The 27,263-nt window shown below is 42.5% G+C and overlaps 1 protein-coding gene across 2 annotated transcripts in view; it reads left to right on the top strand.

Moving 5' to 3' along the window:
• CACNA1G (calcium voltage-gated channel subunit alpha1 G) overlaps positions 1-27,263 on the top strand; it is a 252,600-nt gene that overhangs the window by 152,555 nt on the left and 72,782 nt on the right. For both annotated transcript variants that reach the window (XM_054978817.1, XM_054978816.1), the window contains exons 19-22: positions 4,775-4,843; positions 6,490-6,674; positions 23,631-23,757; positions 26,820-26,945. In XM_054978817.1, coding sequence (XP_054834792.1) covers positions 4,775-4,843; positions 6,490-6,674; positions 23,631-23,757; positions 26,820-26,945 — 507 coding nt within the window. The remainder of the gene's footprint in view (positions 1-4,774; positions 4,844-6,489; positions 6,675-23,630; positions 23,758-26,819; positions 26,946-27,263) is intronic.

Below are 27,263 nucleotides of genomic sequence, written 5' to 3'. Positions count from 1 at the left end.
GGTACCCTGAAGACATGTGAATGTGGAATGGCAATTTTAGCTATGGATCTCCATAGGTTTAAATTCAAAGTACAAACTTTTGGTATTTGTGCATTTCTATCTGAAACCAGTTCCACCAGTGCCATTTAGCAACATGGTTGGGTACAAACAATGTACTTATTGTTATGGTAAACTCCCAATGTATTTTTAAGAGTTCAGATTTTTTTGCAAACCTGGAGCTTTTCTCAGGTTTATAAAAAGGTCTGTCTTGTCTTTTCATGGCTCCAGTCTCTGGACTTAAGTATCTACAGATGGGGGCATGCTAACAATTAGATATATTCATGATTTTGGAGGTAGCCCTCCAGTTTATAGACACCAGGAAGTTCACCACAGACACATACACACACACATACATACACACAAACACACAAACAAACTTTGCTTCTGACATTTTTGGAAGATATTTAAATCTATTTAAATCTGTTCTGTTCTAGAAAGCCTTTGAAGATTTTATCCTTTACCTTTTTGTGGTTTTATATTGTGTTGATTTAGATTATTTTTAACTTTTACTATTTTATGATTTTATCTACTGCTTTGATATGTTAGGTGCTGGTGGTTTTGTTTTTTTAATGCCTTTTGCATTTGGCTACAACTTTGGGGTTATCTTAAGCTTGTTTCACCATGTTGTTTCTGGTGTTCTGCTTATATGCTGTTGTGTTTTTGAGTCTCTTGGTTTTCTGTTTTGTTTTGATCTATATTGTTAGCTGCCATGAGGGAAGATTTTGTTGAGCAAAAAAATGGGCTGTAAATGTTTTTTTAAAAATAAAATAAATAAATATGGACCTATAAATATGGAACTGAGCTCCTGCCACTTCTGGATCATGGCACATCTCCTTGCAGAAGGGGCACGCTAACTTAGATTTGAATAATTTGCCCAACAACCTGACAGCATGCTTTATTTGTTTTAAAAAGAAGAGACAGCCATAAGCAGGTATTTGTTTGGGAAATATCCATTTAGAGGTGAAATGGTAGTTTCAGTAATTGATGTACACCTTCCTCCTTCACACATATACTGCCTAGTTACCCAGTAGGTAAAGGTAAAGGTAGTCCCCTGTGCAAGCACCGAGTCATTACTGACCCATGGGGTGATGTTGTATCACGACATTTTCTTGGCAGACTTTTTACGGGGTGGTTTGCCATTGCCTTCCCGAGTCATCTATACTTTACCCCCAGAAAACTGGGTACTAATTTTACCGACCTTGGAAGGATGGAAGGCTGAGTCAACCTTGATCTGGCTACCTGAACCCAGCTTCCGCCGGGATCGAACTCAGGTCAACTCGTGAGCAGAGCTTGGACTGCAGTACTGCAGCTTACCACTCTGTGCCACAAGGCTCAGTAGGTGGGAGTAACTACTGTTTATTTCAATGGACAACCTTCAGATGTGTGCAGAGGTTTATAACTTTAGCCATTTCAAACCTGAGCTTCTCCATGGATGGTAAAACAGATATTTTAATTTCAGATAATTTCATGATCTACAGAGTGCTGTGGCATGAAACAGATTTGCAGATCTGCTCTTATTTTCTAGAAGCTGAACATGTGTGTTAGCTAACTAAATATGCACTTCATTAAGGCAGAGGGTTCCCCCCCCCGCCGCCCCAATTTTTAGTGAACTCCACTTTTGCACGAATCCCCTTGAAACTATTAAAGCAAAAAAAACCCTTTAATGAGCAAGCATTGATGCTGCTCTCCATTAACTTCCTTTTTAAGACAAATCTTGCATGAGAGGTTTGAATGGGGCAAGAGCTATTTTGAGCTCCCAGGCCATTATTAACTTTCAAACGCCTATTAAAAACTTTCTACCCTAATGCATGTTGTCAAGGAGGTTATTAGGAAACTAGCATATACATAAACAAAGAAGAAGAGAAAGACCAGACATCTGGTTTGGTTGAATTTTGCGATTGTCCTTTGCATACAGGAGCTTCTGAAGAGCTGTGTTAGATAATTGCAGAACTCTCTTTTTGAAGATAAATGACTTCAGGTTCTGGCCTTCACAACACCATAAGTGATGAAGAATCACAAGAAATCAATTGATATCAGGGAGTCTCTGACTGAGCCTTGAAGGACAGGAAGTGATAATAGGATGGAAGTGAGAATAAAAGATGGGCCAAGGAATGATCAAAATATTTTGAAGTACAGCTAAAGAGGTGGCAGGGAGAGGGACAGTTGGAGCAGCGAAGCAATTCAGTGACAGTGGGAGTGGCAAAAGGAAAGAGATGCCACAGACATCGAAGGACACAGAAAGTGATGACGTTTTTGCTTAGGAGGAAAAAAAGCCTAGTGTAAAGGAACAGTGATGTATAACCATGGAAATTAATAGGACAGCCAGAATAAAAGGGAGAGAGAGCAGGAACTGTGGGCAAGAACCCAGAAGTTCTCCAAGGAAGTGCCGATGGAGCTGCTCAAGACCCCAAAGGGAAGCCATTACTCACACAAAGAAGCCTCAGTATGACAGAGTTCATGCCTAGAACTGAAACAGATATTATTTGAGCTTCAGTTGCTTCACATAATTATTCTTCGCCTTCCAGGGACATGGATTGTTCTAATTGCCTGAAGCCAGTTCTCTTGCTGTGCCAGATCCAGCTAGCCTGTCACAGTGGGGGCAGGGGGTGCCTCTAGACTATATTCAGCCCTTTTTTGAGAGTTCAGTATGTGGTCATTACGTGCTCAAATTGTTGCGACAAATGTTCCAAACCTTGTCTAGCAACGATGAACATTTTACCTGCATCTCAGAGAGCAGAGCCTTATCCAGTCCTCCAGCATCCCATCAGGAGGGGGAGGGACCTGGCACTTACTTTTGTTGATGTTCTCACTCACATGCAAAGCGCACACGTGCTCCCACTCGGCATGATGATGTCACTACAGGAAGTGGCCCCTATGAAGCACGGGAGCAATACCCACCATCAGGCGTGATGACATAACTTGAGGAAGTGATGTTGTTGTGCCCTGTGGGAGCGTGCCCACTGCTCACTGGCCCAGAAGGTTTTTACCCCCTTGGCCTCTTCCCTGGGCTTTCCCCCTCCGCTGGCCAGGTGAGTTTCAGCAGGGGGCAGAGGCTGGGAGCAGGGGGTCCACTGCTCCCACTGGGGGACTGGCAGCCCCAATCCCATCTGCATGACCCACTTGCTCACGTTGTAAAACCATATTTCTTGTGCAGTACTCAGACGAAGGTGGGAACATCTGCCTAGCAAGACTTATGTGATCACAGCAGGAATCCTTAAGGTGTGATAAATTAGGGGCACCAGCATGGAAAGTGACTGCTCACTGATTTCTGAATCATTCCCTGTAAATCATGATCTAGTATGTTCAGGTTTTCAGGAATGCTTTATCTTAGTTCCCTCTTTTTCTCTCTTGGCTATAACCAGTGATTGCAAAGAGATTAGCCTAAAGTGTAATTTATGTAATGACAGTCATTAGGAAATGTAGTTTCCACTAGCTACTCCTGTTATCAGTAGCTATTTATTTATCCACTGCAATATGATCCAGCGTATCTTTCTCCCTGGGAAAATTAGGAATTTCAGCTTATCTGTGGGCTCATAGAGTGGCCTGGGGCTTATAACAATCTCTCCAATTCCCCAGCTGTAAACTTTGAAGAATAATGATAACAAGTTTGTTTTAAAAATGAAATAGATAAGGGCTATAAAACACTGTTAATGTTCATACTGATGAATCACTGAAAGATTAGTCATAATATGAGTATTATAACACAAAATGTTTGTATGGGCCCAACCATCCACACACAAAAGGCTCAGGAGTTTTCCTGCATTCTTCCCCATTCCTACAATTCCTTTAGACCCACAGAAGGATCATTTCTGGGGTTACGGGATCCATGTAGAGGATTAACCATGCAGGTCAGTGGGCTGGAGTGTGGAGGGACAAGGGATGAAATTGATTCTTTTGTTCAGCAGAGCTGTACTTGCAGAATAGGAAAGAGAAGCAATTTTACCCCCTTGTCCTCCATGCAGGTCCCATGACCCTGGGAACGATCTTTCTGGAGGTCAAAAGGAGGTTGCAGGAACAGAGAAGACCTCAGGAAAACTGTGTTCATTGTACAGAATGACTGGATCCATGCCAATAGACTTTAATTGTGATGTTCTGCCTCCTCCTCGTACAACCTATACCACTAAATAAGACTGAACAACTTTTAATAATGTCTTCTCTCAGGAGTATGTCAAGTTAATGCAATGCCCAGTGGCTGGATAGCCATTAAAAGAGGGATAGACAACTTCCCTGGAAGTCACAGGCAGCTGTAGGGTTGAAGAAATAATAACGTTTGGTTCTAACTTCACTTAGTTAATCTAAGAGGTGAATGATTACAATAACATGATACCCAAAGACATTTAGATCCAGCCGTTATGAGAAAGGTAGGCTTAATGGGCATTTTCTGGATAATTTAGGAGCCCTTTAAAACTCTTTTTGTGCGCTGAAAATGTTTGTCCACAGAATTTTGGACAAGCCCTAGATTGTATATGCCTTGTCAATGGAGAAAAGAGGTGGCAGCTGTCCATGGTGCTAAAAAAATGACAGCGTATTTAAAAGGCAAAAAGGGCTTTAAACAACTTAAATCTTAACATGTATATGTTTAGATTTTTTCCTTCTTCTTTGGAAGCAATCATTGATGTATATTTCAGCACAAAAGCAAGGCAACATATACCAACAACTAGATATGTAAAGATATACAGCTAGGGTAAGTGAGACAATTAAAAAACCTTTTCTCTCTCTGTTTCTTTGTAAATAGGAACGAATTTTCCTGACACTCTCCAACTATATTTTTACAGCAATTTTCCTGGCTGAAATGACCATAAAGGTAAATGAACCTGTGACCCTCTTCACTTACACCTTTCATATTCGCTGAACTTGTCCCAGCACTCCATGGTCTATATGTGCATAAAGGTACTAGAGAGCAGACATCAGTAATGAGTTAAATCAATGTTCATAATGGAGATGCAAATGCAGAGCTGCCCTAGTAATGCAATTTAAGAGAATGCGGATGTGAATATTGCCATATTTCTGAGATTTTTTTAGTAAGCAAGATAGCTAATGACTTGGCTTTTCAAAAAAATTTTTTTTCATTATTTCATATTATGCACAACTAGGAGATTCTGTACTGTCCAGCAAATGTACAGCCCTGACTTTGTCCCTGTTTGACAACTTACCAGCACCATTGTTATTTTATCAGTGACAGCAGGATATTCAGAATGTATTTTCAGCCCTTTTCAGAAAAACATACTCATATTTATTTCAGTGTGACGTAAGAACACAGAACTGAATCAGTGCTCAAAACTTTCCTAAGGATGTATACTATTGTGGAGCCAAAGTAACCTATATGTGAACTTGATGTTTCTTGAAGTGGTCCAACCAAACTATGAACTTGTTATTTTTTAAAGCTTGGATGTGTGTGAATTTACAGTAATGGCCTGCCTATGAGCGGAACTACAAGTGACAAAAGGCACAGGTGGACACTTGTCAGCTTCCCTCAAGTTTTGATGGGAAATTTAGGCATCCTGGTCTTGCAGCTTGGCTCTCCAACTGCTGTCCAATGGACTTTTCAACTGTCCACTTGTCCAACATTCCGCCAAACTGTCTACATTTCCCATCAAAACTTGAGGGAAGCTGACAAGTGTCCAATCTGTGCCTTTTGTCACTTCTAGTTCCACTCATAGTTTCTAGGCTGAGTCTGGGAATTCCCCCCCCCCCAGTTAATATACAAATAACTCCAAGAAGGCTTTGAACAGCAAAAGTGCTATATAAATGAATGCTATTTACTTTGGAAAACAGTTTCTCACCCTGGAAATACGCAAGTTTATGAGGATTTCTCTACTTCCATTAGGATTCAGTATCTCAATTAATGTCTGCAATATACACTTCCTGTTCAACCCTGCTTGCTTTAAGATGAGGCAAAGGGGATGTATATTTTAAAATATTCAGCGGAAATTGTCATATTAACTGAAGGACCATTCTCTCTAACCCACTAGCCTAGAAATAATTTCAACTTCCTGTTTTGTGTAGTTAATTCCAACTCAAGAGTGTTCATTCTGTCTTGGTTCTTGTGGCTTCCAGGTTCACCTGATGTTTATTTGCATGCTTTGTGGGTAGAGCTAACATACGGTCAGCAGCTCCCCCACCATTCCTCTTTTAAGTCAGCTGTAAAAATAATCACGTGTGCCATCATTTTATGCAATGGATATACGTTATCGCAGATACTTTTGCATGTTTATGGTTTAGCGGCATTAAAAATATTTCAACGGTTAAAGGGACAACCTGAGATGTTTCTGCAGAGTTATTTTTATGATCCTTACAGTATAACACTTTGCAGGATTGGCTTAGTTCTTTTGGTATAACAGAAGCCAATGCATTTGCAGTTATGTATCTGTAAATAATGCATTAAAAAAGGGTTCCCAGCATATTGGTTGAAGAAGGATTTTTTTTTTTTGTAATCTGGCATCTTGACAGGTGGTGGCACTCGGCTTGTGCTTTGGTGAAAAGGCATACTTGAGAAGCAGCTGGAATATGCTGGATGGGGTGCTGGTTCTCATCTCCATTATTGACATCCTGGTTTCGATGGTTTCCGACAGTGGCACAAAAATTCTCGGAATGCTACGAGTCTTGAGGCTGCTGCGAACTCTCCGACCGTTAAGGTAAGGAAACCACATAGGGCTATGCAGGGTGATTAAGTGATACATGGTTGTTGTGGGTTTTCCGGGCTGTATTGCCATGGTCTTGGCATTGTAGTTCCTGACCACGGCAATACAGCCCGGAAAACCCACAACAACCATCGTTCTCCGGCCGTGAAAGCCTTCGACAATAAGTGATACATGTTGGATGATTAATCAAGTATGCAATGGAAAGAAACAGAGGTGTTCCTGAAGAAACAATGGTAGAAAAATACCCTTACATGCAAGTGTTGTTTCTGACTTTTTTTAAAAAAAACTGTCCCTGGGAGACACGTTGAAGTTCCACAGGGCTTGAGAGGACTTTGGGGGGCCCATAAAAACCACCTTGGGTCAGCGCATTCTACAGTCTTTGGTTCAAGCCATTACTGCTCATGTTCCTGGCATTCATATGAATAAAAACTGTCTTTTTGATGCTGATGTGTACAAGATCAGGACATATGTTTTCTTGATTTTCCCTATATTTTCTTATATACGTGTACACATTTGTGACTCCATTGTTCAGTTTATCCAGGAAGGGAAAGTATCTTCTGCAGATCAGAAGAAACATTTCTTAAGTATGTTGACATCCACTTCCAGTTCTCATCTTGAATCCAGCAGAGTCTTGCCATGGCCTGAAGGATTTCCACTCTTGCAGTGTGACTTTCTCAGCCCTCACCCCTTGCTGGTACCCAAAATACGCCCCCCCCCCCAAATAATGCTCCTAGGATTTCAGGACATATTTTGGGCTGCAGCAGGAAGGAGATGTATGAAAGTTGTGTCCCGTGGGTAGAAATCGTTCCACCCACAGAAATGCTTTGTTGGATCAAAGCTCTTGAGGGTTAGATCCGAAGGAACAGAATAGAATAGCGCTAAATGGAAGACCCTAGGATCATTTGACTATCCCTAATATATGACAGCCCACCGGCCACTTCATCCATGAAAGGTCTTGCAATGTAAAAATTGTGTATCTGAAATCTGTTGAGCTCCCAGCAAGCATGTTACACTGCTATTTATAGACCACATTCACAAGCAAGCAAAACGTGAAATTTACATAAACCCTTCTGGTGGTGGAAAGTGCCATAAAGTCACAGCTGACTTATGGTGTCCCCCTGCTGGGGTTTTCATGGCAAGAGACTAACAAGTGGTTTGCCATTGGTGGCCTCTGCTACTCTGTTCTTCGTTGGAGGTCTCCCATCCAATTACTAACCAAGACCAAGCCTGTTTTGCTTCCTATTGGTTATTTGCAGTTTCTTTCAAGTGCACAAAAGTTTGCAGTGAGGCATAATTCATACATGGTACAACCCAAGTGTGCAATCTTGTGACTTGTACGTATGTTGTTCCACCTAGTAATTGATTTGTATGAACACTTTTCCAAGCATTTGGGGCTTGTAACACCATGTTCCCCAATTGAGTCAGGCTTGTGTCTTAATAATATTTTGACTAAATCACTATGATAGATCATTTAGAATATACAGTTTTATCATTAAGAAATAATTGTTGTATAAATATATTTACCTCAAAATATATGATTATAATATTGCACACACACACACACACACAGAGCTTTTAATGGATTTTATGTGTGTGCCCTTACAAAACAGATATTGACGAAACATAATCTGTAATCACCCTAATTTTCTGTTTGCTTAGAGGTTTCTAATTGCTTTTGATTTTAAGGTGATTTATTGGAGAATAAACTCATTGATCCCATTTATTGAAATTTACTCTCAGTTGGCCTAAGATCATAGATGCTGTCACTCTCAAAGAGTACATTTAATTCTACTCCTTCAGTTCTGTCACTGAAAACAAATGTATAAAATTAGGTATATTTGCATAATATAATTTGCATGCCTAAACTGGATGGCAAAATGTGCAGTTTTTGCAGAACAAGCACATTTCTCTGTGGGCTTTTAATGATAGAAAGGACAACAAGAAGGAAAAAATAACAATCTAGAGTAAATGGCCATGGAGCAAGACCTGGAAACGTTTGCAGGTGCCTTTTCTTGACTTCCAGAATCTTCTTTCAGGCACCATTTTGTCACCCCAACTTCTAGCAGTAACTACCCAGTCTCTAAAATCGGAAGTAGCCCTCTTCGTGTCCAGGCTGGACCTGATTTGTAGAATGTGCATTCCGCTAATGTGAGATCCATTTTTTTAATAAGTTCTTTGTGCTCTGGAATTTGGATATAGGTTGGTTGTTGGGGGTTTTCCGGGCTGTATTGCCGTGGTCTTGGCATTGTAGTTCCTGACGTTTCGCCAGCAGCTGTGGCTGGCATCTTCAGAGGTGTAGCACCAAAAGACAGAGGTGTAGCATCAAAAGACACCAAAAGACATCTCTGTCTTTTGGTGCTACACCTCTGAAGATGCCAGCCACAGCTGCTGGCGAAACATCAGGAACTACAATGCCAAGACCACGGCAATACAGCCCGGAAAACCCCCAACAACCATCGTTCTCCGGCCGTGAAAGCCTTCGACAATACATTGGATATAGGTTCATATCTATCAGGCTTAAGCCTCAAAATCAGGCTAGTGGTATTTATGGAATTCAAGGCACCATACACAGGGTTCCTGGGTAGCCTCCCATCCTGGCACTGACAAAACCCACACCTGCTGAGCTTCCACAAGGTTGCTGTATCATGATCATGTGATTCTATTCATACCCTGCTTGGGGCCAAACATTATTTTGTCCAAGCTTCAGCTTCCAAAGCACATGCATGTAATTTTGGCTTTACTGCTACCTTTGGGATTCTCTTTTCCCTGTGGTAAAATATAGGGCTGAGATGTCAAGAATGGCTTCAGGAAATTCATTTTCCTCATGCCAAGAGACAGATTTGTGATCAAGAGGGTAGCAACAACTGTTGATTGGGTAGGGAAGAGATCATTTAAGGTCTATGGAAACATCACAACAAACGTGTCTGAAAAGACTGAAAGGAAGGGAAAGAAAATTCTGGAAGCTGTTCATAGTGAATTGCCAGCGGGACAGCACTCACCAGTCCTTGTATGTGTGAATTACTTGCTGAGAAAATGTTTCTCCCTTCTTCATCCAGGCTACTCTGGCTGGAATCAAATAAAAGAGAACGCTTCCACTTCCAAAATGTATGAATTATTCACTCCTCATAACACAGGGATACAAGAGTTGTTTCGTAGCTCTTTTTCTATCATACTCTCTGTGTATCAAAGGCAAATCTGAATTTCCCACTTTGATGCAAATACTCTGATCAGACTTGAAGGCCTAAAGGGGGCAAATGTGTTCCAGCAGAGATGAAATTGACAGCGGCTTTGGCGTCGACTGCATGGGAGGAGTTTAGCAGAGGGAAATGGGATTGCTGAGGCCAGCAGAACCGGGAAGAACTCAGGGAATTGAAGGGTTTTTTAAAAATACTTCTCTGGGGGGGGGACACATCCTGACTTCAATTTCCCTCATTTGTTATATATCTGCCACTGTCTCAAAACCACTCTTACTGCTGCCTCAGGTGGCTTCCGGACTGAGACTTTTGAAAGGTTCAAATTAACCAAGCCTCTTAGCTCTAAATTGACAGTACAGTGGTTGGGAGATTGTGGGGGTGGCTGTCAGAGAGATATCAGTGCACCGATATACAAGAGATGATAGGTTAGCTAAGGCCGACCTGTGGAATCAGCAGTAATATTCTGGAAATGAGAACGCTGCTTTTCTGTCAGTTCTTCACGTTCTTCCTTGAATCAGAAAGAATTCTTCCATTTAGCATTAACAATCCCTGGGGCCCTTCAGCGCAAACATTTTGCCATCTTTCCGTGATGAGAGATTATTTGTTTTCTGTAAAAGTCCTAACATTTTTGTTTCCTCCAGACATGAGAAGCGTATGAGCATTGAAGCTTGAGGAAATGACAGAGAGGTTTAAAGCCCAAGCTGTGTGTACTTTGTGCCAAGATATCCAAGTGTGGTTTCAGTGCTCAGAATAAATGATGCAGATTGTATTATGCATGTGATGCAAAGTTTGCGCAGGATTATTTTTCATGCTGCAGTCTGCTTCAAGACATTGTCTTTTGGGGTAGGTATTGTATTGATGGTTCTGGGCAAGTATATAGAATAGTAGAAAGTAGAGGAGGAGGGAAGTAGAAGAAAGGGAGGATTAAAAGTTGTGAGAAAGGGACAGGGAATTCTTAGTGGAGCTGAAGGATGCTGCCTTACTCTTTAAAAGCCTTTTGGGAAAAAAACCTGTTTGTCTGTACACAGATCTTTTCTTTCGCAGCAGGAAGCGCAACTCTAAACTTGCGTAACACGTAGCAGATGTCAGCACTGGACATAAACGAGAGTTGGGGGAAAGAACTTGGAAGCCAGACAGCCAGATACAGTGGCTTGTTTCTGTCATAAAATAAATGCTTTCTACACACACACCCCTTCACTGAAGTATGGGATAGGGGTATATTTTGACTACCCCTGGCAGAAAGGAAGGCTCAACCTGAGCTGCCACTGCAGCTGTATACACAGAGCCAAGCTACAAGTGACGCCTTACACAGGTTGGGCACTTGTCAGCTTCCCTCAAGTTTTGATGGGAAATGTAGGCATCCTGGTTTTACAGCTTGGCTCTCCATTACAGCTGCAAGACCAGGATGCCTACATTTCCCATCAAAACTTGAGGGAAGCTGACAAGAGTCCAACCTGTGTCAGGCGTCACTTGTAGCTTAACAACCAAACAGTAGAGAGAGGCACGAAACAAATAGCAAAAAAGATCCTGACTGTGCCCGACTAACTATGTAATAGTCAACCAAATTTATAGAAATGAATCAAAAAGAGATTTCAATGTTTCCTCCAAATACAACTCTAACAGTGGTAGTTGGCTCACAGAGCTCCCTCCATTGATGATCCACATGCGCTCCTCCCACAGGTGGAAGGAAGGCGCATATCAGAGCACCAACCCACTTACCCACCAGAGTAATCACAAAAATGTAGAAATATGCTTCAACTCAAAAGATGTTTATCGCCAATATCAAAGGTGTGAATAGTTTTCCCAATTACATTCCACATCTATAATGTTACCTCCCAAAAATACAAATACAATGCTTACATCGAGTTACGTTGTATAACTGCTGACGGGTTCGCCAGCAAGAGGTTCCCGTTCCAGATGCCCCTTTCTCAAAGCAGTTACAAACACAACAATTCAGATGGATGTACAATCTCAATGAATAAAGTAATAAATCAACACATTTCAGAACCTCCAAAATGCATAGTAGCGGCTGACGCCATTGAGCGAAATTTGGTTCACTATTACATAGTTAGTCGGGCACTGTCAGGAACTTTTTTGTCACTTGTAGCTTGGCTCACAGTGTCATGGGCAGCCTGGGAAAAGCCATATAAGAGCCAGCCTCCGTGCCACCCAGCCCTCTTTATAGCTACAGTTGGTTTGTAAAGTGGAAATTTAACTCCTAGATCAGGGGTGGGCAATTGTTTTGGCTCGGGGGCCACTTTGTGGGAGCGGAGGTTAGCGGAGGGCCACACCTTTTAAAATGATTGCATTCATTAGTTAACTTTGCATTTCAGAAAAGGTATAAATTGTATAATAAAAGTCAATAAATATAAATTAAATAAAATAGTGGTAGTTTTATTCAGGGGTCGTCCACCCCTGGCTGTGAGCGGCTGGATTTACAGACTCTGGAGCCCAGTAGTCCGATTCTAAGCCTCTGCAGAAGCTATCCTGCTCTCAAATGAAACTTCAAATTATACACTATTGACTTGTGATAGCTAGTAGAAATAAGGAATTTTTTAGGCTGATGAAAAAGCTCAGGCCTGGAGTTTGGAGAAATGCATCCTTGACACTGTGTCTCTACAACCTGTTTTTTTATTGTTTTACGTATAATCATTTATTCCCAGTCACCATGAATTCCAGCATATTTTTTTTCTAAATTCTGCCACCCTACCCTTAGTAATAAATGAGAACATTTTGGAGAACATAGAAAGTTGCACAGAAATTTTCCCATCCCGAGTGTAGTGGTTCTGTCTGTGTGATCCCCATCAGCAGAGTAGGTCGTTTCCAGCTAGAGGCCGGCTGCCCTCCAGGCGCTCACGTGCAAGTCGGAGCTCGTTTGGATGCTTGCTGCCTTTTGCGTGCACCTACGGAGCGGTGCCCACTGGAGGTCACCCACCTGCCCATGGCATTTTGCCACTGATCCCCGCTCACCTCCACGGGCTTTTTTCAGGATGGAGGCGACCGCTGAGCACAGCTTGGCTAGCAGGTCTCAGGGCAACTGCCGGGCCTGCAGGCTAGTCTGCAACTCCACGAAGGGCAGCGTTGTTCCTAAAGCGGCCGAAACAGGCACTACCCGGGCGGCGAGCGGAGTTCTGGGGGAGGAGCAGCGCAGGGCACTCGGGAGCGCGCTCCCCTGGGGAGAAACGGAATTGGCCCTCAGCAGGGACTCCTGCAATGGGGCCAGCGCGAGCAAACCTCGCCTGCTGCTCTGCTTTGTGCAAAGGTGGCCGCCGCTCTGCCTTCCTAAGAACACACTCCCAGGAAAAGGCCTTTTCTGTTGCAACTAGTTTGCTTGCGAAATGGCACGGTTGCATTCTGGAAAAGATTGCGCAAAATCTAAGGAAATCTCGGTTCAAGGGGGGATTTTTCTGACGGTCTTAGCACAAAGAACTCTATAGCGGGCCGCATGCGGCCCACAGGCCGCAATTTGCCCACCCCTGTCCTAGATGATCATTCAGATCCTGGTTTGCCTTGACTAGTGATGGTCTTCTCACTACCCCCCCCCCCACACACACACACCAAGTTTATATACTAGTCTGCAACATTTGGGAACAAGCCAGGATATCTCTGTTCATGTATTATATAAACTATAGTTAAGGCTAATATGGGTAACCATGTTAGTCTATCTGTAGCAGTGGAAAAGAGCAAGAGTCCAGTAGCACCTAGACGACTAACAAAATTAGTGGTAGGGTAGTGGTAATTTCATGAGGCACAGCTTACTTCTTCAGATAGCTCACGAAAACTCATACCTTATCTGTAGTTAAGACTAACTGTGATTAATAAGTCATCTTCAAAATATGGTTTCAGGTTCTGGTTTGACATACCCTAACTGACCGTAGTTATTTGAATGGCCTGCATTCAAACAATTACATGAAAGATAATTTAATCGACCATGATTCCATATGACATCTGAAATGAGCCAGTAGTTATCCAAGCAATGGCCTAGCCTGACCTGGACATCTTTATGCTCCTTCTAGGTCAGAGAGAGCCAATGACTGACCTGGATCATTTGGCATCATTCCAGAACCTAGAAGCACTTTGCCATCCAAGAAACCCATGATGAGCTACAGAAGTTCAGGTTTTCTCAGGCCTCCCCACATGGCAGCTATTTTCCTCATAGCAGCCATTTCCTCGCTGTATGACCAAGGGGCTTTTAAAAAAATAATAAACAACTGAATATCATTATATTGATATCATGTTATAACAAGATGTGTAACAAGTTCTCTGAATTCCTAGCTTTCATTTTTTAAAAAAAGGTAAGTCCTGGCACCTTTCCTTGTGGGGATATAAGGGGAAAGGCATATCACTGCAGTGAAAGGGGCAAGAGACTTACTTTTTAAAAATGAAAGCTGGGGATTCGGAAAACTTAATATATATATTGTTATAACATTACATCAATATAACAATACCCAGTTGTTGCTTTTTAAAAAAAACCTGAAAAAGCCTTGGTACTGTGGGAGAAATGGCGTCTGCAGGAGAATTGGAGCAGGGAAACTATGGGGAAACCGGCCATGCGAAAACCTCATTGCACTGCATTGGCAGCTGCAACAGCATTAGAAAAAATTATACATGCCTATCCTCATGTGGAAAACACTGGTGGTAGCCTAAGGACCTCAGGGGGAGGAGATAGTTCTTTAGTCGTCTCGGAATGATGACAAAGATCCAAGCCTCAATTGTAGTCTTAAAACTTGAATCAGAAAACACGTGGGTTGGTTTCTACTTGAAACTAAAGATGGGCGATTTCAGATCATCCTAAATAAAAAAAATTCTCTTTCAAAAGTGAGATGATCTGATCCTTCCTCATCGTTGGTCTTTTGCGTCTTCACTGATTGTGTGTGTTTTACTGGATGGAGGGGAAAGCTGTTTCTTCTGCCTTTACCCCTCAGTCTGCATCAAGACAAGCTGTCTTTTGGGGAGGGAGAGGTGAAAACATGAGAGGGCCACTTCTTCCAGTCACGTCTCAGACCGTTTTCCCACCTAAACGGTCATGTGACTATGTGAGAGGAGCGACCTCCCCCTTCCCCTCAGTTCTCCTGAGTCACCGCAATCTCAGGGTCAAACCACATGAGACAAAATACACTCAAATTACACTCAAATACATTCGAATTACAAAATACACTTAATTACCCATGTAATTCAAGTATATTTTGTCTCATGTGGTAAGACCCTCATACTAGACCTTGCCAGAGAGTTCACAGTGGGGCAAGAGGGAGGGATATGTGCCTGCACAGAAGAACTCAATGAACAATAGTTACAGGTATGTGCAACCCTGTTTATCCACCTATCTATCTGGATTTAAAAGCAGCGTACAGAAATGTCTAAAATGCAAGGCCGCTAATTTACACAATATAATTTAAATAAGCAAAACAAGCAAACAAAAGAGTACATTCTAGGCAGGTCCTGATTCACTGAGCTGAAAATTACAGGCCCAATTTTTGAGCCACAGGATAAGAAGGCCATGCCTCTACCTACACCCCGTCTTAAATACCTGCAAGGAGTGGAGAAAACAAATTCAAGCCAGATGGTATTAACCAGGTACTAGCAAGCTAACCATTTGTTTCCCACTTCTTCCCCTGCCTTAATCTTTCCCTTTGTTCTCCCTGCATGACCCCTGCCCCTCTCTGCTGCTCTGCCAGCTCACCATTTTATATAAGCAAAGCACTGTTGCCTCTGCATGGGCTGGCTGTTTCTAAGAGAGGCAAAGCCCAGACCTTTGACTGACCACTATCCCCATCCATACAGGCGTGCTGCGAATCCCACCACTGCCATGAGCTCAGTAGGTGGCCTTGGGTAAGCCACTCCTCTCAGCCCCAGCTCCCCAGCTGTATTGTAGCGATAATAATAACTCTAACTTGTTCACCACTCTGGGTGGGGCATTAATCTGTCTAGAAGAGTGGTATATAAGTGCAGTTGTTGTTGTTATCTGCCAGCTAGTACAAACAGCCTAGTAGGCACAATGATGAAATACCTTGAACAGTATATAAACTATGTTTTAAAAAATCGGTATAATGCTAATAATATTCAATTTATATACCGCCCTTCAGGACAACTTAATGCCACACTCAGAGTGGTTTACAAAGTGTGTTATTATTATCCTCACAACAATCACCCTGTGAGGTGGTGGGGCTGAGAGAGCTCTAGAAGAGCTGTGACTGACCCAAGGTCACCCAGCTGGCTTCAAGCGGAGGAGTGGGAAATCAAAGTTATAATAAGTTGTTATACATATGCACAACCCCATTCAAGATGCAAACCAAATGGCCATTGCTCTTCATGGTATGCTGCTTGTGTGTGAGTGCGCCCAGGTTGTTCAAGCTAATTTTAGCCATTTCAGGAAACACTACATTGTATGTGTATGGGGGGCGGGACCTTTTAGCATCATTAAAATTGGCCTCAGCTATACAAATGGTTTGCCATGCAAAGGAGGGCCCACACATAGAATAACCTGTCCCTAAATTAAGCCACTACATTTAGAAACCAATCTATTAGCCATATGTGTGTTTGTTGCTGGAGAAGTTATATAAAGATCATCCATCTGCTTCCTTTTAAAAAATGAAATAAGAGAATCCAGCTTTCTATTACTGACAGGCAGTAATGCGATCCTTTGTGTAATTTCTTGCTGTAGTTGCTCAGGAAAAGTAATGGAGATAGAAAAGTGTAAATTTCTATTATTGTCCCTGAAACTGTAGAAGCCAGATTGCTTAGCGAGAGAGAGAGTGGAGGAGAAATCCAACCGAGCTCTACTTAGGTTATTTCTAGTGGTTAGGAATATGTGTACTTTAAGCTGCTTGGCAAATGCTGGTGGTCACTCCTAGAATTAAGCATAAATCATTCCATCAACAGAAGTACTCAGGTGCTTGACTTGTGACTTGGCTCCAGCTAAAAAGGAGCAAAGGCAGCTGAGGGTAAAGCCAACCCCTCCTTCTCCCACTATAGCAAGTGGGGCTTCAAAGAAGATGAGGAAGGAGCCTCAGGCCGAAGCTCCAGAGGAGGGTGGTCTTGGTCTCCCACGAGGAGCTTCCTTCGCAGGAACAGGAAACAAGGCCAAGAGAAGGAAAGAATCCTGCCCATGGAAGTATGACTCTTAGCCATATAAGGAGAAAGTAGGCAGAGGGGAGAAGTAATCCTGGTAAAGGCTGCAAATCAAAGGTCTTGAAACAAGAAAGAGAAGAACCCCCAATGAAAGGAACTGTGATGCTTACGTGAAAGCAAATGGAAACCCACAAGGACTTGCAAGGGGGACCTCATTTCCCCACCCCGCACACTGTTTCCTCTTTCCCTCTTCCTGCTAGCCCTCATATCCTCTCCAATTTCCTGGCTTCCTTCTCTCCTTTCCACTCACTGACCTTTCCTGCCTCAGCTTTACTTATTATTTACTTAATTCTTTTATACCCAATGGGAACCCAAAGCAACTTATATCATTCTCCTCTTCTCCATTTTATCCTCAAAACCTACCCCTGTGGAGTAGATTACACTGAGAGTGACTGGCCTGTTGTCGCCCATTCACAGCAGAGTGGAGATTTGGACCTCAGACTCCCAGATCCTAGTCTAATATTCTTATCACTCCACCAGAATGGCTTTCATAAAGTGCCTGATATCAAATAGTAGTGGAACACTAGGTGGTCACCACTATGCCTGTGTGAGTTGTGCAGATCATGTGGTAGTGAATCACCTGGTGGTGGTTGCCAGGCCTGGCCCCAATGACTCTTCTCTCCAGGGCAGGAGAGAGGGGAGCAGGGGTGGACTAGAAGGCCAAAATTACTTTGAAAAGGGTCCTGCCCCCTGCCTCTGACCTTTTTGACAGAAACCAAGGAATGAAGGTTAGCAGTATTATTGCGGTTGCCTAGCAACCCCACAATGGCCTCTGAGATAGCATTTGTTTCTTAAATCAGGCACTGCTTCTGTTATTTGGGAGGGGGGTTAACCCATGTAATTTGGGGGGGGTCAGATTTTTCAGCAGACGAGCTTTTTCTCAAGTTTCTAGAAAGATTCATCTTGTCTATTCCTTGCTCTAATCTCTGAGTTTCAGTTTATGTAGATTTGGCAATACTTAGAATTAGATATATTGATGATAAATCACATGTAACTCAGAGCCAAGCTACAAGTGACTTTTTTCACATATAGAACACTTGATTGTTTTCGCAAGTTTTCCTGGGAACTGAAGTCCCAGTGTCCTTCCCCTCTCTGTTAGAATCGCTACCTGAAGAGCCAGAGAAAGCCGGCTGCAGCAGCAGCGTTTGCAAATCGTTCCTCTAGTCATAAGCCTGCTCTCAACGATCTTTGGGGGTGGGCAGCTGCAACTTTCTCCCTGGGTGTTCTGCTCACTGACACATCGGCTTTCTCCAGAGCAGCTCCCCGGGAGCAGGACACCCAGGGAGAAAGCTGCAGCTGCCCGCCCCCAAAGATCGTTGAGAACAGGCTTGTGACTGGAGGAACGATTTGCAAACGCTGCTGCTGCAGCCGGCTTGGCAGCGATTCTAACAGAGAGGGGAAAGACACTGGGACTTCAGTTCCCAGGAAAACTTGCGAAAATGATCAAGTGTTCTACACGTGAAAGAAGTCACTTGTAGCTTGGCTCTTAGCCTGATCTGTGGAATCCTGGTTATTTGGGTTTGCTAACATGACTACCCATCTTGGGTAGTCCAAAAATGAGATCCTTATTATGCGCCGCCTTGTATTTCTTTGTTTTGAAAAGCAGGCTGAAGTGTTCCTCAGGAATAGTGCAGACTTACTCATGAGCATGTAACTATTCTGAGGGGGGGGGGGCTGCATCATGAAAACACACAAATGAAAGCACAGATCTGCCCACATTACAGACCCTGCACAGGGTCATGTGAATGCTGATGGCAATGGATTCAGGGAACTTTCCAAACTGGAACAAGCTGGGATTGGGGTTGAGGGAACCGGTTCCTTGGGCCCATTGAAGCCCAGCATGTCTGCCCTACTGTCCCTCTCCCTGGCCCCAAAGCCTTTCCCTCCCCACACATGGATATGGTGCTAGGCTGGGCAAGGGCAGGCAAAGCAGGCAGTGTGCATCCACCTTAGGATCAGAGCGGCAAGATGAAGGGCAGTCAGGTCGCTGTCTTCCTCCTATGAAAGGAGGCAAAATCTGGAGGAAAGTGTCAGTGGCAACACAGAGGGCTGCGAGGCCATCTCTCTCTTCCCCCACCCAGCACACTGGGGCAAGGCAGTGAGGCCACACTTTCGGGCAAGCTGTCCAGCCAGGAAGCCCACATGTCTAGGACTGCCTCCCTGAGTGCCTGTTCTGGAGGAGGACCTCACGGCTCTGTATTTAAAAAAAATACAGATCAATCAAAAATGGGTGTCAGGAGACATGGGAATAAACCCAGGGAAGCCTTCACTTCTAACTTGACCCATAGCTAAAGACAGAAGAGGAAAGTATGCTGCTCATCCCTTCTTCTAAGACAGTGATCAAAAGTGAGGCTGCCTCTCTTGCATATGGTGCCATAGCAACTCAGTGACTCTGCATGCATTTATTATACACAGGAATGGTTGCTTACTGACGATCATGAAAGTAGAGCTACTGATATGTAGGAGCTCTGTGAACTCATTGAAGAACATGGGGGGAAATCAAATGGAAGAAGCATCTACATAGAAACTTCCCCCACTCATAATGCACAGTTCTGCCTGCGGCCAGAAGTGTAAGAAGGATAGGCAGAAGAAAGCTACACTGTGATAACTAGTATTTTTTAATGTCTACATGGCGGCGTTATCCCTAGTCTGTGTGGCTGGTGTGGCCTATACAAGATTTCCTAATAGTCTTGGGTGGATTGGTGATGATGTTATGACACAAGGAAACCTCTAAGTGAACATACACTATAATCCTAAACAAGGCTAACCGGAATCCTGCTTAGATCTATTGAATGGGATTTATTTCCAGGAATGTGTTCTTAGGATTGCACTGTAAAAACTTCCAGTGATGTTTCAGGCTTGTGCAGAACGAATGTATTTACACTGTGGTCACAGGAATAGGCATCTACATCTGCGCCTGACCATTTTTATTTGTTTACCATCACGGTTTGTCAGATGATGGACAAAGAGTAGCCATGTGGGCTGCTGCTCATTTTTGTATGTTGACAGTCATTCTTGACTCTTTACTTACTAGACTTGTTAAGCTTAGCTGTGTTTGCCCCCTTTTGTAATGGAAGATGTGTTGGTTGCTAGATGTAAACTGTCTTAAGGTGAGGGTGAGGATTGGTATAAAGGTTGCTCGCATTAGAAAGATGTTGGCGGTTCCCTATAGCATTACATTTTCAGTCTGTGTGCTTGTATGTTAAGGGGAGTATAAATTTATTAAGTCTAAAATAAAAAGAACGAAGCAGTTCCTAGTGGGTAAGAAGCACTTTGGGCAGGGGGCACAGGTCTGGAACACTAATTTTTTTTTTTAGCTACTCTACCGTCTCAGGATCAAAATACATGGCATGCTGGGAAATTGGTGTATAGGTCTATATTCCCTGTGTTTTTGAAAGGAAACAGCAACTGAATGGATCCAAATTCAGAATGGAGTGACACAGATGGAGAGGAGGTGTAATCCTTTCCCTTCTGTGGTCTTGCCAATCAAAACATTCCCCCTTCCCCTGGTCTGTTTTTTGTCTTGGAAGATGAGGATCCTCTCTTTGATTGCCCCCCCTCCCAGGTAATAAAAGGAATAACTTGGGGAGAGATGTTGGTTTAAATTGACAAAATTATATAAAGGATAAGAGTTCAGCCCCTCTTCCCCACACCAGAGCCTTGATCTGAACTGGGATAGATTGCTATTTCCCTTTCTAACAAAAAGAAGTGAGCTGTGGCTCACAAAAGCTCATCTCCTACCACAAATTTTGTTAGTCTTATAGGCGCTACTGCACTCTTGCTCTTTTCTACTGCTACAGACAAACACGCTACCCACCTTGATCCAACAATAACAAAAAAATCACTGATATTTGTTCACGGGTCTTCCAACATCTTGTCTGTTTTGGCACTAAACTTTCCAACTGTATTACTGCTGCCAGCACTGGCAAAGCAGTTGAGAAGGTAGACATCCTCAAAAACATGTGGGATGTTATTGCAGAAGATTTTCGTGCACCAGAGCTGGCTCTGCCTGTGCTTATTTTGGGTGAACTGTTTGAGAATGGAGCTTGGCCTTAAATGACTTGGTGGCTTTCACAAGGCAAACAAACTTCTCCTTAGTTCTTATGGTGCAGCTCTGCCCTTGGTAAGCCTTGTCCTTGGCATGGCAACGCAGTGGCTCAGGCTGCTTTGTTTTCCTCCATGTATCTGTCTTGCCTATCGATTGCTTCTCCCTAACTGCTGCAGTATAATCTAATCCACCGTTATGAAATTTTCTGCTATATTAAAGAGAGATGCTGTATCATTGAAGGTCATTGATGAATGTGAGAGCTCCCAGTTGTGGCTGCCTCAGTTACTCAAACAGCAGTAGCAAAAGATAGGGCAGAATGAAGGTAGTAAAATCAAGACCAGGTCAATTCGAAAGCAGTGGGTTTGCTGAGGTAGGAGATGAAATGGGAATGTGCTGTTATCCATGTACTGGGCTTGCCCAAAGTAGCCACAAATGTGGGCTAATTGCACTTATATTTAGGGTAAAAAAGGAGCTTGGTTTTTAAATATATACACTTTCACTGAACACCTTTGAATGCACTTGGGCTTTTAATCACCATTTATTATTGTTTGTATGGAACTCGCACCCTGGTCTTGAGTAATGCAGAAAATAAAAGAGGGTCTTGTACAGGCAGCTCATGAGATTGTGGAGTGATTGGATGAACAGCAATATTGTGGTAGGTTGTTGTGACACTGTTTTGTTACACCATAAAAATGAGAAAGGTTTATGGGGCGTGAGAAGATTGGCATGTGGCTTGGCTTCCTTACATAAATCCTCTGGGCAAAGAGATTTGGGGCACACCCTCAGTTTATGCACCTTCTTAGGTGCTTAAGGGAGGACTGGTCTCTTGGCCTACCTCATCCACCCTCAACCCAGTTAAATTCTTAGTTTTTTCATTTTGCACAGAGCTCAGCATCAGACAGACAGACAGACGTTCCAAGTGCATGTTTTATGTGGTTCCCAGTAACACAGTTGTTGATAACCAGGGTTTTTTTTCTGGGAAAAGAGGTGGTGGAACTCAGTGGTGGAACTCAGGACCACACAATGACGTTACTTTGGGTCAGGTGGAACAAGGGGGGAGTTTTTTAAAATTTAAATTGCCGTCGGCAAAAATGGTCACATGGCCAGTGGTCCCGCTCCCTGATCTCCAGACAGAGGGGAGTCCCCTCTAAACTCCCCTTTGTCTGAAGATCAGGGGGCGGGGCCACCGGCCATGTGACCATTTTTAAGAGGTGCCAGAACTCCGTTCCACCATGTTCCCGCTGAAAAAAAGCCCTGTTGATAACATGTAATTGGATATATTTGAAGGGATGTATAAGAAGGGAGAATGACTCTGCTGTTTAGCTGACTGATAGGGGTATTAATGGTGGTGGAAAGTGCTGTCAAATCACAGCTGACATATGCAGCCCCAGCTGGGGTTTTCAAGGCAAGAGACTATGAGATCGGGCTTGCCTAGGCTATCCAAGTCAGGATATTAATAGTGCAGTTCATATTAGAAAATTCAGATTGATTCATATTGCCCAGATCTGCGTCTATACAATTCTATTTCATATAGAAATCTAGAAAGAGAAGTTGCAATGGACATTTACTATTGGAGCAGCAGATAAATAACCAAAGAAACAAATCTAAAAGAAAAACGTAACCCAAGATATAAATATTGTCTGATTGGTGCTGTTGCATGTTTGGATGATAAAGTGTTGGACCACAGAACTCCAAGCAATGAATCTCAACAGATGAGGCCCCAATTAAATTAAGGAAACCTCTCTGGGGGCTCACTGGAAATGAAAATATTTGTCAAAAGGAGTTGGAAATGCAAATGATGATAACAGGGAGCTGAAACAGCAGAATGTTCATCATTTCAGCTCTGATGAGAACTAAGATTGGTGTATTTAAATATAGAAATACACTGTCGAAGCCCTGACAAACAGCCGAATAGGCAAAGGAAAGAGTTTTTCCCCTAATGTGAAGAAATCCCAATCAAGAAGTTAACACCACAAGTGACAGTGAGTTAGATTAAAACCATCTATTCTGACTCCAGGCAGAAGTGAACCATTGTCCAAGGAACAGAAGGGACCGCATCTGATGAATTACGCTGGGTAATATGGTGCCAAACTCTGTTTTACAAGAGCTGAGAATGTTGTCCACAAGGTCAAACTGGATATAATTTAATTTCTCAATACAGAATTTGCATGAAAACTCTACTGAAGTGACTGCTGCATTTTTTAAAAGTTGAGCAGAAAGGAGGGACATGATCCGAGGCACTGTGAGGCAACTATGAATTCACTACCCAAAAAAGATATCTAAGTTTCAGTGTTCTGAAATCAGAGAATAGGTTAATGCCCTTAACTTGCATCATTCTAAAACAGAAATTTCCTCGTCTTTTGCAAGAATGGGAACACAATGAACCACAGGATGGAAAATTCGGGACAATGGAAGTCTTGGGGACTATAATGGGAAGATTGTAGGTTACCATCATAGGCCTTTTCCGCACCAGTTATATTTGGGCTTGTTGCTATTTCAAGCTACCTTTTTATTCCATTCCCTTTGGGCATGAACAGATGTACTGTTAGGAGACCATTAATGTTTACTTCTGCATTTCAGGGTCATTAGCCGAGCACAGGGGCTGAAGCTAGTGGTAGAAACCCTGATGTCATCCCTAAAACCCATTGGAAACATTGTTGTGATTTGCTGCGCTTTCTTCATCATTTTTGGCATCTTGGGAGTCCAGGTAGGTTGGGTGTAGGATTTGTTGAAGCCAGATGAGTAGTATATTCTGGTCGTATATCTGCTCACACTGCTAAGTTGATTACATATGGGCCAGATGAGTGATACACCAAGGTCCTTTACCGTACTTGCCGATTTATTCTGGATAGATTGTATCAGGACAAAACAGCACATGTTCTGTGGACCAGGGCTGTTTTCACACATCTTTTCCCCCTCCCACAACATAGCATAAAACTCACGGAACAACGGAGTCGTGATGGAAAATCTCACCATGAAGGTGTGTTGTTCTGTGAATTTTGTGCTATTTTGCGGGAGGGGAAGATGTGTGAAAACAGCCTAGGTCCCCAGCCAAGCTAAAAACCCTGAGGAATTCCATCTTCCTATGCTCCTCCACGGCAGCTTCACTCTTCTGAACAGAGTCTCCTGTAAATGCCACCCTGTACACTGGCAAAATCGACAGCAGCTCATACACGGGCTTTCTCTGTGGTGGCCCCCACCCTGTGGAATGGCCTGCCTAAGGAGGTCAGAAAAGCCCCCACTCTCCTGGCTTTCCACAAATGATTCAAAACCGAATTATTCAAAAAGGCTTTTGTTTATTTGTTTGTTTGTTTATTCTCTTAAATACAGAGCATAAAAGAAACAACCATACATAAAAAATATATCAATACCTCTTAAAATACCAATAAATGTATACAGATCTTATTAAAATTAAAAACATAGTAACATTGGGTATAAATTGCAAATGTATCAATTAATTATACAGTGTGTAACAACATGTACTAGACATTATAATATAGTTTCTCTGGATCCTTCTGTTCAGAAAGATAAGTTAAAATTGGCGACCAAATTTTCTTGAAATTAGAGAGTGCTTTAGTTGATGTCATCTGATTCAAATTAAAAGTAAGTCTTGCTAAGACATACTGATCCCATAAGCGTGTGTGCCATATCTGTAAGGTCGGGGCCGTACAAAAAGGCTGTATTGTAAGGAGGGGGTCTCAGATGATCTGCTAATGAGTTAGGAACCAGAGACCTCACCACTATGTTGTATTGGATTCTACTAATGCTATGTCTTTGCGAACTTGTATCTATTTACCCTAAGGCATTGTTTATGGAAATGTTCCTTATACTGACGGTACTAATTTCACACTGTCTAATCCACCTTGAGTCTCAGGGCCAAGTGGATTGAGTGGAGAGCAAGTGAACAGGGGGGAATACACTTGCCGTTCAAGTGTCATTCGTCACTTGTAGTTTGGCCCTCAGTGAGAAAGGTGGACTATAATTTACATACATACATACATACATACATACATACATACATACATACATACATACATACATACATAAGGAGCCAGAAGGCCCTGATGCCAAATTCATTGCTCAGAAACAGAGATCTCCATACTCATATACTATTGCAAATTTCCATATATTTCCATATATGGCATGAGCAAAGGCCAGGAGTTGAGTGACTGTGGGAGGAAACCTACATGTCTCAGGCAGGGCTGCTTCCCATTTTTTACAGATGCAAAGTATTTTATGTATGCTGCAATGTATTCATGCAGCAACAGTTTGCTTCCAATTACATGTATCACACAAAGACATTTACTAGGGGAATGTGCCTTGATTGATAATAAATCCTTGCAATATGTTAGGGTTACTAACCAATATAGATCAGAGGAAGTTTCCCTCCAACTCAGTCTCTGCGTCAAACCCATCTGGACCTCTTTAAGGAAGTTCTTCCTATTTTCAGCAGAAGAGCCTCGTCTCCAGTGTTTTAAATGGTCTACTTTTTAGCTGATTAGACAGTTCATAAAGATGTGGTAATGTGCAGTGGATCTCCTTATTTTCTTATGATCTGAGTTCCAGGTATGCATTAAGGTATCTGTTTCATCCCTATAACTAAAAAAATCCTCTGAATTTTCAGACCCCAACCGCTATTTTAATAAGCCATTCCTTTTTCCTACAGTCTCCAAATTCAGACATCTTTTAGTGGTCAATCCTTTTTCTATTGTTTTTGCAAACATATTTACAATTCCCACTGTTCAACTGCTAGAGACAAGACAGCAGAGAATTATTTACCATGGTCACTGGCTAACATTAGGCAAAATTGTAATGGTTGGTAGATCCAAACCCGCAAGAAGTGCTATACTGAGAAAAATCACTGTTTTTGTTTGTTTGTTTGTTTGTTTGTTTGTTTGTTTGTTTGTTTGTTTGTTTGTTTGTTTGTTTGTTTGTTTGTTTGTTTGTTTGTTTGTTTGTTTGTTTGTTTGTTTGTTTTATAACATTTCTATCCTGCCTTATCTCCTTGGACTCAAGGCGGGGCACAGTGTACCAACCAAGTTGTGGAGAGATAAATTAACAGAACTGAAACACACTAAAATGCACAATTTACCCATTTAAAAGCATTAGCACTTAACACAACCAAGAGCCAGAAAAGCCACCCAGGATCAGAAAAACTCACAGCTGGATCTTCTGGCAATGCCACGTCCAAATATAATACTCCTTGGTAAAATTATTAATTGACACTCCGTAAGAGATGTAAGGGCTTGCTATTGATCTCTGCTGTCCGTCTGTCTTAAACATAACCTTCAAGGTTTGGTGTCTCTGTTGAAGTTCAGATAAAGAGCCTAATGGGAAGGGAGCTCTACCACGGCGAAGTACAGCATGCCAATGTCTGCTGTCATTCAGTAAAAAGGGCAGACTACTCATACTGGCTTGATACAGGCCATTACACTGACATCCATCATATTGGCTGTCACACTCTGTCACGTCCTGTTTGCCATTGAAAAAAACAACATTTTAATCATCTGAGATGGATCTTGCCACCTTTCACCCTGTTGATAATCGCACCCAACTCTGTTGAAATCAGTTCTTCAGGCTCACCAGCTTCAGTTCAGAGTTATGCAGCTTGTTTACAACCCTTCAACCAACTCATAAAACGATGCTAAATTATGAGGGTTTTAAAACGCTGAACATCATGTACACTAAAGAAGCTTTTGCCTCCAGTATGTTTTTTGTCTTCTGTGGGTGACTTGTGCCAATTCTTTTGCCAATTCTTGGTTTTCACAGTTATTCAAGGGGAAGTTTTTTGTCTGCCAAGGGGAGGATACAAGGAACATCACCAACAAATCAGACTGTGCAGAAGCCAGCTACAAATGGGTCCGGCACAAGTATAATTTTGATAATCTCGGCCAGGTATTAATGGAATGGTAATCTGCTTCTTTGCTCCTTTATTTCCTTGATTGAAATCATGTGTGAAGTATTCTTGTAGATACCCCAGCTGCCATAGCAAATAACATGTTTCCTAGACATAGATGTACATTTAAAAGTCCCCAATGTGGTATTCGTAAGTCTGCATAAATTCCTTTCAGAATTAAGACAAGCACACATTCTCCCTTGGTCTGTTTAATTGCTCTACGGCTACACGCAAACCACGTATATCTAACAAAAGATCTGGTCTTGTACAGCTGGACATACTGTACTCTGAACATCCTAACATCTTCATTCGTTTAC

This window comes from Eublepharis macularius, chromosome 4 (genome assembly GCF_028583425.1).
Source record: "Eublepharis macularius isolate TG4126 chromosome 4, MPM_Emac_v1.0, whole genome shotgun sequence".
In the NCBI taxonomy this organism is placed as follows: domain Eukaryota; kingdom Metazoa; phylum Chordata; class Lepidosauria; order Squamata; family Eublepharidae; genus Eublepharis; species Eublepharis macularius.
Note: the sequence above shows the minus strand (reverse complement) of the source record. Positions and strands in the feature narration are given on the sequence as shown.